The sequence below is a fragment of the Mya arenaria genome, chromosome 5 (genome assembly GCF_026914265.1).
Source record: "Mya arenaria isolate MELC-2E11 chromosome 5, ASM2691426v1".
Classification (NCBI taxonomy): Eukaryota; Metazoa; Mollusca; class Bivalvia; order Myida; family Myidae; genus Mya; species Mya arenaria.
The window spans coordinates 25,582,184-25,599,858 of record NC_069126.1 but is presented as its reverse complement, the minus strand read 5'-3'; the positions used below and the strand labels follow the sequence as shown (position 1 = coordinate 25,599,858).

The window sequence follows — 17,675 nt, the reverse complement described above, 5'->3', positions numbered from 1 at the left end:
TACGGTAAGGACTTTTGAGTTTACTTTCATTACTTCTATTGTTAAGGAGGCGCTTTTCTATTTAATATTCTCTGGTTCACAGTTTATACCATACTTATATCTATATTAATATAGATAGTTTGGTATAAACCCCTAGGGAATTAACATGTATATTTGCCACTAGGACAAATAGTGTTTAACCCCTATTAGAGATAATAAATATATTACACCTTGTCTTATCAAGTTGTTACTCTCGCAGAAGCCAGCACAAGAATGAATAAAATCCGCTGGTTTGCTGTATTTATACTCACGATATCACGTGACCACATTGGACGGTCCTAACCGGTTGGAATAGTCCATTTTCAACGTTAAGTCCTTTTCCGTAGGGGTTTCGCCTTATATTTTCATATTTTCAGAAAACAACAGTATAAGTATAAATCGCTGTTCGCATCATGATTGTAAATATTCAACCATCTTATTCCAATTTACGGTCATGTTGTATCATTAGCTGTCGTTTTTCTTGAAAATTCACTCTCTTAACTATTTCATACCCCATATTAAAAGTTAAGCATTAAGTGCATATCAAAGATATCCAAATAGTAATCCAAATAATAGTTGATAATGAAAACTTACTATTTACTATTTCATCTTGTGCTTTTAAAGAATACTTGCTACAGAAATATATTGTTTTTAAGACAATTGAAAAACAGCGGTTTGCTAACTATTCAAAACGAAAGCGAAAGTGTACAATAGCAAAAATATATACCTTACTGTAAAAGCAGCAGACAACAGTTTAACAATGTATCGCTCTGCCCAAATTTGCTACAATATTTATTTTATTTATTTTATTTTTTTTAGATTTTACATCAGGCAATAATGACAAAGTAAAACCACAGTATGTGAGTGAAACTGAATGTAAAGAAACAACTCCGCAAGAGTGAAATGCCTGTTTAAAAAAGGTTTGATAAATGCCAAAAGGAAACCTTAACAACAAGTGATCAATTAATTTGAAGTAATGATCAAAGGCAAAGAAATATTACTATTTTGGAAAAAAGGAAGAAATTAATAATATTCATTCCATTCTCTTAGTGTCTGAACTTCATCATAGCTGACAGTATTAAGCAGAATTTTTTAAAAGACTTTGGAGGAAGGTAAATTTTATTTACAGTATAGTACAGTATCACATGACAGTGTATCATAAGAATATGATAAATCATGACATAAAATAATTCTGTGTAATGAAGAAGTTAGAGGTTTTCATAGCAAAATATATGTGAATACATTTTTTCCTACTTGCGTCTAAAAATACTTTGAAATTTCGCCAACTTATACCTGCTAAAAAAATCCTGAATACTACCAAAATCCCCCTGAATTTTCAGTCTTTCTGAACAAATCCCCCTGAATAGTCTCAAGAAAATATGGCATGTATGCACGGTACAAATGCCACCCGCTACATTTTGATTTAAAAGAATTCTCTTGAGCCGACAGTCATTAACTGGGGTTGGGTTGTGTATGCAGTAACAATTACCGATTTCCTACAATAATGTAAAAGTATAATATATTTTGTATTTAAAATGGAATATGATTTAATATAGTAAAATAGCATGATTTGGGTATTTGTCCTGTTTTGTATTTGCATAGGCAATATATATACGCCAACTACACTTATATGACATAATTAAATCAAGACTTCAAGAAATCAACAAAATTAATCAGACTACATGAATAACCCCTCGGGAACAGAAATTACAAACTTGTAAAGGCAGTAAGGGCATTACTTACGCCAGGCTGGGGTACTCGTCACAGGGACGGCAAACAGCAGTACCGCACAAACTTGTGCCTGAAAACAGTTTAAATGTATGATTGAGTCTTGAAACCATTGCTCCATCAATCATTATAGTGAACATACATGTTACTGTCAAATTAGTCTGTGTAAACCCTTGTCATAATTGGTGAGTTGTGTATTGGGAAACAGACACTAACAAGATGTTTGTCAAACATTATGCCCCCCTGAGTGCCTTGTTGTCAGCATTATATGGACAATTGAATGAAATATGCATGGACCAAAATGACAGCTGATTTGTCACCGACATTGGATGCCGTTGAGGCAGTTTTAAGATTATGACCATTCAAAGTGTCAGGACAGTGTGTTATGACCTTTAACTATATGACCTAAAAAGGAGTCATCAGCTGGTCACCAAAAACCTACATGTCAAGTTTGAGGGCCATGGGTGCAGGCATTGTAAAGTTATCACACAGACAAGCTTTTTTTCTATCAAGGTCACTGTGACCTTGACCTTTGACCAGTAGATGACCCCTAAAATCATAAGGGGTCATGTATAGGTCAGACGCAACCCCAAGTCAAGTTTGGAGGCCATGGATGCAGGCATTTTTGAGTTATCACTCGAACAACTTTTTTCACATTCAAAGTCACTGTGACCTTGAACTTTGACCCAATGACTCCTAAAACCAATAAGGGTCATCTACTGGTCAGGCCCAACTTCCATGTCAAGTTTGATGATCATAGGTTCAGGCATTGTTGAGATATCACTGGAGAATATTTATTAACTTTTTTGCGTTAAAGGTTACTGTGACCTTAACCTTTGGCCCACTGACCCCCAAAGTCAATAGAGGTCATCTACTGGTCAGGCCCAACCTTCATGTCAAGTTTAATGACCATAGGTCCAGGAATGGTCAAGTTTGCTTTCAAGGTCACTGTGACCTTGACCTTTGACCCCCTAAAATTAACAGGGGTCATCTACTGGTCAGGCCCAACATCCAAGTCAAGTTTGAGGGCCATGGGTGCAGGCATTGTTGAGTTATCACTTGGACAACCTTTTATCATTCAAAGTCACTGACCTTGACCTTTGGCCCAATGACCCCTAAAATCAAAAGGGGTCATCTACTGGTCAGGCCCAACCTCAAATTCAAGTTTGAGGGCCATGGGTGTAGGCATTGTCGAGTTATCACTCGGACAACCTATTACCATTCAAGGTCACTGTGACCTTGACCTTTGGCCCGATGACCCCCAAAAACAATAGGGGTCATCAACTGGTCAGGCCCAACTTTCATATCAAGTTTGATGACCATAGGTCTAGGCATTGTTAAGTTATCACTCGGACAAGCTTTAAAATGATTTTTACCATTAAAGGTCACTGTGTGATGAGTTCTTAAATCAATAGGGGTCATCTACTGGTCAGGCCCAACCTTCATGTCAAGTTTGATGATAATACGTCCAGGAATTGTTGAGTTATCACTCGGACAAGCTTTGGTCTACTGACTGACCGACCGACCGACTGACATGTGCAAAGCAATACCGGGGAATGGGCCTTACCTAGGCTTCCTGGGGTAGGGGCATTTGGCGGGGATTTGACCAGTTTGTCCCCGCAGGACGGGGATTTTACCCGGGGTTGGGTTGACCGAAAGTCAAAGTCCCGGCTATTCCCCGGACCTGGGGGGCCGTGGTTACAATTGACTGGTGCAAAAGTAAGACATTCTACTTGAAGTGATATGGCTTGAACATGCGTTTGGAATGTGATAATTTGTGGCATTAATTATTTCCCAATCCTTCTGTTGTCTGCAAAATTATAAAGAGACAAAATGACCTTGGATCCATATTTATGAGAATAACTTTCAAGCTGGATTATATGCTTGGCCTATGCTTATTTAGTTATTTCCAAATTCAGGGTTTGACAAACAAGGTATGTCAGGACTCTGAGACTAAAATTATGAGCTTCAATAAATGCTATTCGAGACCTATTTTTAGTATTTTTGTGAGTTTCTGAAAAAAATTAAACAAGCTTTATCTTAAAGCTGAAATAGACAATAAATACTCTGCTTTTTTATTTGACAATGAGATTTTCTTTCCGAGATTGACTTGTAACGGTCCGCTGTAGGTGGATGAGCGTTCATAGTATTACATTCCGTTTTAGACGGAAGTACGTTCATAGTATATATGTTTACTTGGTTGGTAATATGCAAATTAGCAAAGCGTGGGCTCCGTGTGGATTGAGAATTTACTGTATATAAAGACCAGTGGACCCCTTCAAGGTCGAGCATGCTTTTCTCTGAAGGGATCTGCTGGCCTTCTTTGACGTCGCACGGTATAGACTTATTTTGACTAGGACTTCTAAAACGACTGATGTACTCTACCTGTAAGAAATGTTTCGCCCTTAATTGACCAGAAAATTTTACTAGAAGTTCTGGGCGTAGATTTTTTCCAGGCGTACGTTGAATAATATAAGTTTTAGTGTTGGAGGCGGAACCAGGTCGGGTTCTTTTTTATTTTAGTTTGGATATTTGTTATTGATCGGACGGCAAGTTATAAAAGAGAAATATTTACTTGCAAACAATACAATGTCAACATTATATCAATGCATTTTCATGAAAAGGTTTTCTACTCACTGTTGAACAAAACCAGGTATGCATAAAATGCCGTCTTCTTCTCTGTCCACACGCCATTGTATCTGAGACTAATTGGACGATGCGCACGAGGAAGGGTCCGAGGAAATCTAGGGGAAAGTGTCAAGCTAGGTTCACTGGGTGAATACTTCGTCACAAATGCATATGGCTGTTGGATTCACTTTGTCGAATATGACACTTTTAGAAAGGTAAGTGACAACAGACAATGTACATGTAGTTCAATTTAACACACACCAAATTTATATATGATTATATTGTTAGTGTGTGCAAAATGCGACCAATTTTGCACAACAATTACAAACTACAAATTACTCTTTTTTGGCGGATAACTGCACCCGTGTAACACACCTATTTTGCACGGGCGCGGTTATTTACATAAAACAAGGTGTTGGATTACACTTGGATTCTAGGAAAGACATGGCGGACACATCGAGGTTGACGAGTGGAGACATGTCAGGACTTCTGGTAATTGTTCTTTGGGCGTCCTTGTCCATTCCATGTGGAGCTCTGGAGGTGAATATGGGTAAGGTTTATATAGCATCAGTAGATAGAAATGTGCATTGGTATAGGCCTAGAATAAGTATATGTTTAATGCAATACATTTACGTAATGTACATTTTAACTTGTGCCCTTGATAGAAATAAAACTTGGGCTTCTGCCTTCAAATATTGTAAGGCTAGGCATGCTAATAAAATAATACTTCAGTGCTTTCAACACTTACGTTAATTTAAACGAATGTTCAAGCAGTTGCTTGATTTTTTACATGAATATTTAAATTGATGGATTTAAAACTAAATAATTGGATCAGGATGCTTCTAGTGACTGAAGTTCTGCTCTTCATACACACTATTTCAGTTTGATACATCAACCTTTAATAATTTACAAGTTCATTCGAAAGCTATATAGCTTGTGTCAAAACATAAAATACAAGAAGTCAATTATTTAATGGCGTCTTCAGTTTATTACTGTATATTAAATTTTATAGTCTCCCCTTAAAATTAATATATATATATATATATATATCATATATAAATATGTTCTTTTTCTTTTTTCTAGTTTTGTGCAATTCAGATTCAAAAGTAAATAGTAGTATAAACTTACATATATGTTTTTGTTTTGACCTAAGAACATGTACTATTAAGATAATTTGTTGTTTGTACCATGTTATTTGTTAATATGTTTTATTTCACAACTCTTTGGTTATAATTAAGCCATGTCTCTTAATAAACCTTAAAAAAAAGTAGTTGCTCTTTAAGTATAGAAATTCCCTAAAATCCGTCATATCAGATCAGCTAGTTTAGTTACCTTGTCCAATCAACACTAACATTGGTAAGACTGTGTATGGGCAGAATATCCTGGTCAGGTTCCATAACTAGCCATGTAGCCTCAGTCACTCCAGAGTTATGGCCTTTGAATTGACAATAACTGTATTAACAGTGTCCGCTCACTAAATTTGGCTCAATATACACACATTTTTTTCAACAAACTTGGTGTCCTTTTTTTGTGTCGCATTTTGTAACAGTTGGTGCTCTTGTTCATATTGGTATTGTCAATTGGTTAGTAAAAAGGTGAACCAATGGATTCCAAAAAAACAAACATTTGACCTCATTGGATTTGTAGCATTTACCCATATTTCTATCATTTGATTGTTGAAGAGTTTGATCAGGTATGAATATCCTATTGTAATGTTACTGGTATAATGGACAAGATATGGAAGTGAACAATCACCCACGTATAATTTATAACATAAATAAGTATGTACGGTTACTCAATAATATCATCTTATTACCATGATAAATGTGAAGGCCGTCAAGTCATTCAAAAAGTTTTTGATCACAAACGAAAGTGCGCTGTCGCGGACGACATTGTTCGGAGGTGACACAAAGCAAATGAATATGAACAATCGAGGTCAATATTTTATTGCTGTTGTAAAGGGACTTATCTCGTAAACACCAAAAGTGGATTCATGAAAATACATGACTTTCGGTGCTCAATCGGTAACAAATGATCGGTATCAAAATGTAATAAGCACTGATCCTTTATGTATTTCTCTTTTTCATAGAATACAGGTAAATGTGAGTTTACATTTATAAACAAAGGATCTTGAAATAATCAGATCATTTGTGCGCTTATTAAAATCCTTTGGTTAGAACTGCATACAAATACTCATGACATTCTACGTATGTGTATGTTCTTCTACGCGTGTGTATGTTATTCTACGTGTGTGTATGTTATTCTTTGGTGTGTATGTTATTCTACGTGTATGTATGTTATTCTATGTGTGTGTATGTTATTCTACGTGTGTATGTTATCTTACGTGTATGTATGTTATTCTACGTGTATGTATGTTATTCTACATGTATGTTATTCTTCGTGTGTGTTATTCTACATGTGTATGTTATTCAATGTGTGTGTATGTTATTCTACATGTGTGTATGTTATTCTACGTGTGTGTATGTTATTATATGTGTGTGTATGTTATTTTACGTGTGTGTATGTTATTATCCCCCGCTTGAAAAGGCGAGGGGATATAGTAATGGTTGGCGCGATTCCGTGCATGTGTGCGTGCGTGCGTGTGTGCGTTAGTCCGACATTCATTTCTTTGCATCTCCTCTTACATTTCTCATGCGATTTCTACCAAACTTTCACAGATTGATGATCATAAATTGAAGCAGCGCATATTGTCAGGTTTCCTGATTTGACCATTTTTGAAAGAGTTATTGCCCTTTGCTTATTTTACATTTAAAATTGGTTTCTTCGCAACTCCTCTTACGTTTTTCATGCGATTTCTACCAAACTTTCACAGATTGATGATCATAAAGTGAAGCAGAGCATATTGTCTGGCTTTCTTGATTCAACCATTTTTATACGCCCGAAGGGTCGTATAATGTTATGGCCTCTATTGTCTGTCCGTCTGTCTGTCTGTCTGTCCGTCTGTCCGTCCGTTAGCAATTCCGTGTCCGGGCCATAACTTGGTAACTAATAAAGCGATTTTCAAATAACTTTATACAAATCATCACTACATTAAAAGGATGTGTCGCGCGCAATTTCCAGGTCCATACCTCAAAGACTAGAATCACCATGGGGGTGCGTTAGTAATTCCGTGTCCGGGCCACAACTTTGTAACTAATAAAGTCATTTTCAAATAACTTTATACAAAGCATCATTACATTAAAAGGATGTGTCGCGCGCAATTTCCAGGTCCATACCTCAAAGACTAGAATCACCATGGGGGTGCGTTAGCAAATCCGTGTCCGGGCCACAACTTGGTCACTAATAAAGTCATTTTCAAATAACTTTATACAAAGCATCATTACATTAAAAGGATGCGTCGCGCGCAATTTCCAGGTCCATACCTCAAAGACTAGAATCACAATGGGGGGGCGTTAGCAATTCCGTGTCCTGGCCACATCTTTGTTACTAATAAAGTGATTTTCAAATAACTTTATACAAATCATCACTACATTAAAAGGATGTGTCACATGGAATTTCCAGGTCCATACCTCAAAGTCTAGAATCACCATGGGGGGGGGACGTTAGCAATTCCATGTCAAGGCCATAACTCAAAGACTAGAATCACCATGGGGGGGCGTTAGCAATTCTGTGTCCGGGCCACATCTTTGTAACTCGTCCGTTAGCAATTCCGTGTCCGGGCCATAACTTGGTAACTAATAAAGTGATTTTCAAATAACTTTATACAAATCATCACTACATTAAAAGGATGTGTCACATGGAATTTCCAGGTCCATACCTCAAAGTCTAGAATCACCATGGGGGGGGGGGACGTTAGCAATTCCATGTCCAGGCCATAACTCAAAGACTAGAATCACCATGGGGGGGCGTTAGCAATTCTGTGTCCGGGCCACATCTTTGTAACTCGTCCGTTAGCAATTCCGTGTCCGGGCCATAACTTGGTAACTAATAAAGCGATTTTCAAATAACTTTATACAAATCATCACTACATTAAAAGGATGTGTCGCGCGCAATTTCCAGGTTCATACCTCAAAGACTAGAATCACCATGGGGGCTTTAGCAATTCTGTGTCCGGGCCACATCTTTGTTACTCGTCCATTAGCAATTCCGTGTCCGGGCCATAACTTGGTAACTAATAAAGCGATTTTCAAATAACTTTATACAAATCATCACTACATTGAAAGGACCTCAATCCGAATCTTCTTTGGGCGTATAATGCTCCGTGTCCTGGTGCTCTTGTTGAAAGAGTTATTGCCCTTTGCTTATTTTACATTTAAAATTGGTTTCTTTGCAACTCCTCTTACGTTTTTCATGCGATTTCTACCAAACTTTCACATATTGATAATCATAAAGTGAAGCAGCGCATATTGTCTGGCTTTTGCGATTTGACCATTTTTGAAAGAGTTATTGCCCTTTACTTAATTTACATTTAAAATTGGTTTCTTCGCAACTTTTTACGTTTTTTCATGCGATTTCTACCAAACTTTCACAGATTGATGATCATAAAGTGAAGCAGCGCATATTGTCTGGCTTTCCTGATTTGACCATTTTTGAAAGAGTAATTGCCCTTTGCTTATTTTACATATAAAATTGGTTTCTTCGCAACTCCTCTTAAGTTTTTCATGCGATTTCTACCAAACTTTCACAGATTGATGACTATATAGTGACGCAGCGCATATTGTCAGGCTTTTGCAATTTGACCTTTTTTGAAAGAGTTATTGCCCTTTCTTAATTTTACGCATTTCTTGTGTTCCTGAGAAACTAACCTTACCATTGATTGGCTTTTGTTACAAAAAATGCCCCCATGAGGCGGGGGATATAGCTGTCTGTGACAGCTCTTGTTTCTAAATGTGTGTATGTTATTCTACGCGTGTGTATGTTATTCTACGTGTGTGTATGTTATAATATGTGTGTGTATGTTATTATATGTGTGTGTATGTTATTCTACATGTGTGTATAATATTCTACATGTATGTATGTTATTGTACCTGTGCGTGTTATTCTACGTTGTGTATGTTATTCTACGTGAGTGCGTGTTATTCTACGTGAGTGCGTGTTATATTCTACCTGTGTGTGTTATTCTACCTGTGTGTATGTTATTCTACGTGTGTGTATGTTATTCTACATGTGTGTATTTTATTCTACGTGTGTGTATGTTATTCTATGTGTGTGTATGTTATTCTACCTGTGTGTTTGTTATTCTACGTGTGTGTATGTTATTATACATGTGTGAATTTTATTCTACGTGTGTGTATGTTATTCTACGTGTGTGTTTGTTATTCTACCTGTGTGTTTGTTATTCTATGTGTGTGTATGTTATTCTACATGTGTGTATGTTACTCTACGTGTGTGTATGTTATTCTACATGTGTGTATGTTATTCTACGTGTGTGTATGTTATTCTACTTGTGTGTATTTTATTCTACGTGTGTGTATGTTATTCTACGTGTGTGTTTGTTATTCTACGTGTGTGTGTGTTATTCTACCTGTGTGTGTTATTCTATGTTTTTGTATGTTATTCTACGTGTGTGTATTTTATTCTACCTGTGTGTGTTATTCTATGTGTGTGTATGTTATTATACATGTGTGAATGTTATTTGATGTGTGTGTATGTTATTCTATGTGTGTGTATGTTATTCTAAGTGTGTGTATGTTATTCTACATGTGTGTATGTTATTCTACGTGTGTGTATGTTCTTATATGTGTGTGAATGTTATTCTTTGTGTGTGAATGTTATTCTACGTGTGTGTATGATATTCTACGTATGTGTATGTTATTCTACGTGTGTATGTTATTTTACGTGTGTGTATGTTATTCTACCTGTGTATGTTATTCTATGTGTGTGTATATTCTACGTGTGTGTATGTTATTCTATGTGTGTGTTACTAAGATGATAGATTTCAGTTTGACCATATTGATTAATGTGTAAATCTTTGTAATGCCATTTTAATAAAACAATGTCTTGAATTCATACTTCATATTTACTGCAGTATTTGAATTATACCAGAATGCTTCCCTGACGACACGATTGTGATAACCAACCCTGACCCGGGAACGTGGCTAAGCGCGTATGCAGAAGACTCGACAAACATATGCACGGTTACCATGGCGGCTGATATGTCAACAATCTCTCTAACAGGATGTAAAAAGGTACTTTAGTCAGTTATACTTGAATATATGCATTTTAACTAATATATATTTGCGTTCCTAATTTCCTGCGTTCTAAACGATGGTCATTTATTACTATGTGCGTCCCTTGCTGTAAATTTCCTCTCTCGTATTTGTATCCTCTCTGATATTTTTGGCGCGCTTATAACCCTTATGATTGTATGCCCAGTGTACATTAGCGTAGCATCTCTCAATGAGTGAACTCCATTTGAGAGTGATTTGAGGTTACATGCAACCATTATTATCAACCCCCCCCCACCCTTCGAAGAAAAGGGGGTATATTGCTTTGCTCACGTCCGTCGGTCCGTCCGTCTGAAGACCAAACCTTTTCCTAGTGAATCTCGACAATTCCTGGACCTATGGTCATCAAACTTGACATAATTGGGCCTGACCAATAGATGACCCCTATTGATTTTTATGGGTCAATGGGTCAAATGTCAAGGTCATATTGACCTTATACTTGAAAAGTTTGTCAAAGATTGTCCGAGTGATTATAACAACAATGCCTCAGGACCTATTCTCATCAAACTTGATATGGAGGCTGGGCCTGACAAGTATATGACCCCTATTGATTTTAAGTGTCATTGGGTCGAAGGTCAAAGTCACAGTGACCTAGAATGCTAAAAGGTTGTCAGAGTGATAACTCGACCATGCCTGCACCCATGGCCCTCAAACTTGACATTTAGGTTGGGGTGACCAGTAGATGACCCCTACAGATTTTGAGGTCATAGAGTCAAAGGTCTCGGTCATAACTTATATTGGTCATTTAAAAAATTACGTCATAATTATTTACTTATTCTGCTAAGAGGATACATGTTTATCTGCAAATATCAGTCATGATATCTGAACATGATTAAAAACAGTAGCTACTATAATATTCTCACACTTTGTAGGGTCATAATCTTAAAGCCTTAGTTGGTAGGAGTGACCCCTTCGATAAATCTGAAAAAAAAATATTTTAGGTTAGATGTCACTAAATATTGTACAGGTCAAATGACACAAAACCAGGAGTTTATTCCCATCAAATCACTGATCTGCGTGACATTCGTGACTGTGAGTTAATTTGTTGTTGTGTTTTTACACCGGCCTATCGTGTCAACGTGTCAAATGGTGCGCGATACTCATTGAATACACGTCTATAAAAGTGCACAATCATGAATGTATGCACACTTTGCATGTTTCTTGCCGTGCGAGAGCCTTACTGTGTCGTTAATCCTGACAGGACGACAACATCGTGGTGTCGTTGTCGAGCAGCAGCGGGGACAGTCCAACCATAATTGGAGGCCTGGACGCCACAATCTTCATCGTCCACTGTAAGGAAGACGGTATCTCCAAAGACGTTGTACAGGGAGTTGTCGTTTCGTAAGTGGTTGCTTCCTTTGTATGAAGAATATTTGTTTTAACCAGGGCCAGTTTTCAATATTTATCTTATCCTTAGACATGCCTCGGTGATTCAATTTAGCCTATTGGTCAGCTAAGTATACCGGCCAATCAAAACACTTAGTTTCTATTCTTAATTTTAAGTTCAATCTAAGTTGCTTATTGAATGCGGCCCTGATCATTAGTATGACGTACATCATTGTTCGAGCGGGCGGGCGGCGTCAAACTTACCTATGAAACTGAATAATTTTAGTAAGGGTTGACTTATCTTGACAAGAAGAGATTATGGAGACCTTCATGAGATTGCATTTTGGGGCCCCTAGGTTCAAGGTCAAGGTCGATATAACTAAAAAAAAGAAAAACGATTAAAACTTAATTACTTCAGGTAGGAATGACATATTTTGACTTCAGTTGATATTTAGGAAGAGTTTATGTTTATGGATACCTTTCGTGGGATTGTGTTTGGGTCCCCTGTGGGCAAAGTCAAGGTCACTGTTACTAGAAATGGAAAAACGGTTGAAACTAAATAATAACTTAAGTTAGGGTTGACATATCTTGACTAAACTTGGTTTTTAAGACAGGTTTCATGGGATTGCATTTGGGGCCCCTTGGGTCAATGTCAATGTCGCTCTTAGTAAAAATAGAAAAATGGTTGAACCCGAAAAATCTCAATTAGGGTTGCCATATCACGAGTAAAACTTGGTGTTTAGGATGAGCTAAGGTGATCTTTCATTGGATTGCGTTTGTGGCCCTAGTGTCAAGGTCGCTGTTACTTAAATAATAGAAATACAATTTAAACTGAATCTTACAAAGAAGGCTGCTGTTCTTTTGTCAATCATTGAAAACCTGGTTTCGTTGCATTGTGTCGTTTCTTGTTATTTACTCTAAAGCAAAATCAAAGCAAAATTCATAATTTGTTTCTAATTTACCTTTTTATGGAATTGTCCATTTCAAAGTTATCTTGTTACATTACACCTAAGCTTATTTTACCAGAACACTTGTACCGACGAGCGGGCCTCCGGTGACTCCCAGTGTAGGCGTCACGATGAACTTCCGGGACGTTGACCACACGGGGACTATCGTCACTTCCGGTGTTGTAGGGAATACCCTCACATGGACTCTCGAGGTTGACGGTAAGACCAGTCTTGTCATCTTGAGCCGTTAATGGTGAAGGTCTAACAGGAGTGTTTGTATTGGTATAGTGATCTTTAATAATAAGTATTCTGTCCGTTTGATTAAATTTATCACTTTTGTTATAACAGTTCTATATCTTTAAACCTCTTGAAAACATGTTAAGAACAATTAAAAAGGATTCCATAGCGTCGATATGAGGCTCCATACTTGGAAGGCGTAGTTGAACTGATGTTGCTAAACACGAGAAACATGTCTTGATGAAGGAATGTTAATTTTCATAATTATAGTAGTATGCATGCGATAATACTCTTTTGTTATTTTGTGTGACATGTAACCTAACTGATGGAATGTCACAACAAGGGGTTTGGTTTGATTGCATCGTCAGGTAAACTCTGGGAAAGAGTGCCGTATTTTGATGAAAGCTCAAGGCACGTCGTGATTACTGAATATTTTATTCAGGCTTTTCGTTGAAATATGGAGTTTTATCAGTGAAATAACATTAGCGAAAATATCAATTTGTATTTTCATTTCAGACTCAGGAGTGAAAATATATATATAAAGTTTTAAGAACTACTTTTAAAACCAATTGTAGTTACTTCCCTATGATTAAAACCGAGTACCTCACATTGATGTTGCGTATAATAAAAATAATGTTCTTTTCAAAGTGTCTTACTGTAATACGAACTCCGTGGAAAATTCACACAACAATTAACTGATACTTAGCTGATAATAAAATACCCCACCACAAAATGTTAAATGTTGAATATCAACAACTAAACGTGGTTTTCACACCATCTTGGAAAAGACCCGTCCACAAGCGAATAAGGTCCATCTCTTATCTAATCTAGTCGATCAATGTGATTGTCATGAAACAAACACTAAAATTGGAAACACGTTTTCAATCCAATTGTTATAACTGTTTTGCTAACGCTTTCAACTTTTCAAATAGTCATTTAGTAAATGGCGACCAGTTTAATTTGGTCAATGTATGACTGCCTTGTGCCATGTTAACAGTATATTTCTACCACGGTGCATCAGGTATGCCATGTTAGCAGCATATTTCTTCCACGGTGCGCAATGTTAGAGGAACATTTGTTCCACGGTGCATAAGGTATGCCATGTTAACAGTATATTTCTTCCACGGTGCATCAGGTATGCCATGTTAGCAGCATATTTCTTCCAAGGTGCCAATGTTAGAAGAACATTTGTTCCACGGTGGCCATATGATAGGAATATTAATTTGTTCCACGGTACACAAGGTGCGCCATGTTAGCTGTATAATTATTCCACTGACACAAGCTTTGTTATGTTGGCGGTATATTTTTCCATTTTGCACAAAGTGCGACATACTAGCTGTATATCAATTTTGTTCCACTGTTCACAATGTGTGCCATGTTAGCAGTATAACTGTTCCACGGTGCATAAGGATTGCCATTTAAGGTGTGTTACGCTATTTTAACCTGTTTATTTTGTCCCACAGTTCACAAGGTCTGCCATGTTATTGGTATGTTTGTTCCACAGTTCACAATGCTCTTTATTTGAGCTGTATATTTGTTTTACGATGCACTTTGGGCGCCATGTTAATAGTACATTGTTCTATGACGCACAGGGACGCAATGTTCGAGGTATAATTGTTCCAAGTTATACCAGGTAAGAGGTATAATTGTTCCACAGGGTCACCCTGTGAGCGGTATGTTTGTTCCACAGTTCACAATGTTCGCTATTTGACCTGTTTATTTCTTCCAAGATGCACTCGGGGCGCCAAGTTAGAGTTATGTTTGTTCCAAGGTATGCCATGTAAGAGGTATGTTTGTTCCAAGGTACGCCATGTTAGGGGTATGTTTGGTCTTAGGTACGCCATGTTAGGGGTATGTTTGGTCTTAGGTACGCCATGTAAGATGTATTTATGTTCCAAGATACGCCACATTAGAGGTATGTTTGTTCCAAGGTTCCAAGGTTCGCCATTTTAGGGGTATGTTTGATCCAAGATACGCCATGTTAGAGGTATGTTTGTTCCAAGTTACGCCATCTTAGAGGTAAATTTGATCCCAGAGGGACATCATTTTTACAGTTTTTTGTCCCGACTTTGCACACAATACGTTGTTTGTTAACCTGTATTTATTTACCCACAGAGGACTACTACTTGAAGGTATTGAGCTGTTCCGTCAACCCTGGGACGACCGAGGATCAGGACACGAAAGCCACTGTCATCACTGATGGGTGAATATATACACACACGCTCCGGCTATAGAATTATGAATAAAAAGCGGAAGCAATCAATTACTTTTTTGTTTAACATTTTCAATAACAATGCAGTTAAATTTCAAATAAGACAGGGTACCCCAATCATTCATCATTGAGTTTCATCGATGCCCGTGTTAACGTACGCCTAAATTGCCCCTTTCACTTACAGTTGTACAGACCTGCCCAATTTGGCACGGAGCTTCCATCCGTCCAAGAGCGCAGTGGTGGGTACCACCCGCGTCTACCACACCGCTTTGACCATGTTTCGCTTCCTCCAGAGTAACAATGTCTTCTTCCAGTGCACCTTGCTCATATGTCCGCCTGATGGCCAGTCAAACTGCGACATGGTACGCGAACATTTGTTTTCAAATCATATATAAGTACTGTAGATAGGATCCGTCACGAGTTGTCATATAATGCATATCAACGAGTTCGGGGTTTGTGTTAGTAAGCGAGCCTTTAGTGAGTTTAATAAAATTGTGAATTATATTATGACGAGTGTCAGATTCCTTTTATCGCATGCTCTACCATTAAAAAATAGCAACAATGACCAGCCTTATTCACCTGCTCTAGTTACCACAAGGCAATGCCATTTCCCGCACTACATGCATGCGCAAATCTAAGCATGTCAGTCAGTTTTTTAATTGTTTTGGGGGGATTGTTTCGTAGCACTCGAACCGTTTCATTGTTTCGTTGTTGTTTTTTGCATTGTCAGTGTTTAGTCTGCGAATATTATCGTCTGATAATGTAAGAATCGTAGCCGGAACTATCATAAAATGTTTTTCTTTAATGTCCAAGCTATTTGACGCTCACCTCTGGTTGGAACTGTATTATATACGATGACAGGAACAACGATTTGGTAATCCTTAAATCTACAGAACTTGCAATTTACAAACAGATTATAATATACCTTTCAGACTTGCTCAAACGTGTCAAAGCGGTCTTTGTCCGGTAGGAGTATACACAAAAAGGTCATTGACGGCACGGCGCTCCGTGTTGTCGCCAGTAGGAATATCCGCATCTTGGAGCCCACTATGACTCGACAAGTAAATGGTGGGGAAAGATTTGGAGGCAATGTTTTGACAAGTGAGCAAACTTTTTTCTATGTCAACAAAAAGTTAACCTTAACTTGAAAGTAATTAAAGGCTTTGTGCATGTGTTTACTTTGGCAATTTACAATTGTATAGCAAGTACCCTTCGTCGCCAAAGACAGAACGATTGGTGGCACCTGTTAACGATGTTCTTGTGCCCACTTTGATCGATTTTAAATTAATTGTGTACGGTCCTATGTTCTATGTGATCACACTCTTCAGCAACACGTTACAGTATTGCGTCAGCGTCGTTAACGGCGTATTTCCTCGTCCTCGTGCTAAATATTGCATTACTAACTTCGCCGTCCCTGACGAGTTTCGTATATTTTTTTAAACATTAATATTGTTAATGAATTGCTATAACCGTTTATTAATTCTGGTTATGATATGTCTTTCTTTCCAGTGATGGCGTTGCTTGTGTTTAACCTGTCCGTCTGACTCTGTGCCCTGCTCCCGTGACTTGAACTGACCCGCCAAATTACTTTGTATTAGAAAACGAATATTAATTTTTGAAAGATAATAAATCTCTATTATTGATTAAAATACAAAAAAAATATGCATAAATAGCTTTAGTTTAATAGCTGGCAGATATGAGTTTTGCTGAGTACTACAAAATACATGCCCGCTCCACATATAGCACGTGGCAATGTAAGCTACATGTATATGCGAACGTATTTAAATGCATGCTCAATTCCCATAGTGATATAATATTGTTTATCATTTCTAGAACATGTCTAAATGTCTTTATACCCTAGTTCTACTGTGTGTGCAGGTGTAATTCAATATCCACTTATATGATTTCTTTGTATAATATATATGTGTGGAATCATTTTGTTTCATATCTTATCATTTTACTCGATCGTGTATACAGCAAGCTCAACGTTTAGACATATTATATATAGCTATATGCGGAATGTGCATGTCATTTGTTCGCATACAGCTCATCTTTTTTACGGCCTATAGCCTTAATCTCGCCTTGTTAAGTCTTATGCGCATAAAGCTCATTTTGTTGAGGTTTACACTCCTATATCTCACCTAAATACGGCCTATACAGATATAGTTCACATTGCTATGTCCTACTCGTACATAGCTCACCTTGTTACGGTCATTGCGCATATAAAACACCTTGGTACGACATACGCGCCCATTTCTCACATTGTTACGGCCATTGCGCATATAAAACACCTTGGTACGACATACGCGCCCATTTCTCACCTTGTAACGGCCTATACGCATATAAAACACATTGGTACGACATACGCGCCCATTTCTCACCTTGTAACGG

General features: G+C 37.6%; 2 protein-coding genes across 2 annotated transcripts in view; one reads left to right on the top strand and one right to left on the bottom strand.

Moving 5' to 3' along the window:
• Window positions 1-4,467, bottom strand: part of LOC128236059 (uncharacterized) — a 36,745-nt gene extending 32,278 nt beyond the window's left edge. Inside the window, exons 1-2 of the mRNA XM_052950878.1 lie at window positions 4,384-4,467; window positions 1,762-1,819 (exon numbers count right to left, since the gene is read on the bottom strand). Of these exons, the coding sequence (XP_052806838.1) occupies window positions 1,762-1,819; window positions 4,384-4,440 (115 nt within the window). The 5' untranslated portion in view covers window positions 4,441-4,467. The remainder of the gene's footprint in view (window positions 1-1,761; window positions 1,820-4,383) is intronic.
• A 314-nt stretch (window positions 4,468-4,781) lies between these two features.
• Window positions 4,782-17,195, top strand: LOC128236050 (uncharacterized). The gene is made up of 8 exons (XM_052950871.1): window positions 4,782-4,924; window positions 10,381-10,523; window positions 11,764-11,903; window positions 12,915-13,054; window positions 15,188-15,275; window positions 15,469-15,646; window positions 16,217-16,385; window positions 16,794-17,195. Exons 1-8 carry the CDS (start codon window positions 4,819-4,821, stop codon window positions 16,826-16,828), a joined length of 999 nt encoding a protein of 332 aa, XP_052806831.1. The 5' UTR covers window positions 4,782-4,818; the 3' UTR covers window positions 16,829-17,195.
• The last annotated feature ends 480 nt before the right edge of the window (window positions 17,196-17,675 follow it).

Excerpts from the sequence above, each read along its gene's own strand:
- LOC128236050 (XM_052950871.1), top strand. The coding sequence starts at position 4,819 with ATGGCGGACACATCGAGGTTGACGAGTGGAGACATGTCAGGACTTCTG. Across the intron at positions 15,276-15,468 it reads GCCACTGTCATCACTGATGG|TTGTACAGACCTGCCCAATT; the intron begins GTGAATATATAC and ends TTTCACTTACAG. Across the intron at positions 15,647-16,216 it reads GCCAGTCAAACTGCGACATG|ACTTGCTCAAACGTGTCAAA; the intron begins GTACGCGAACAT and ends TATACCTTTCAG.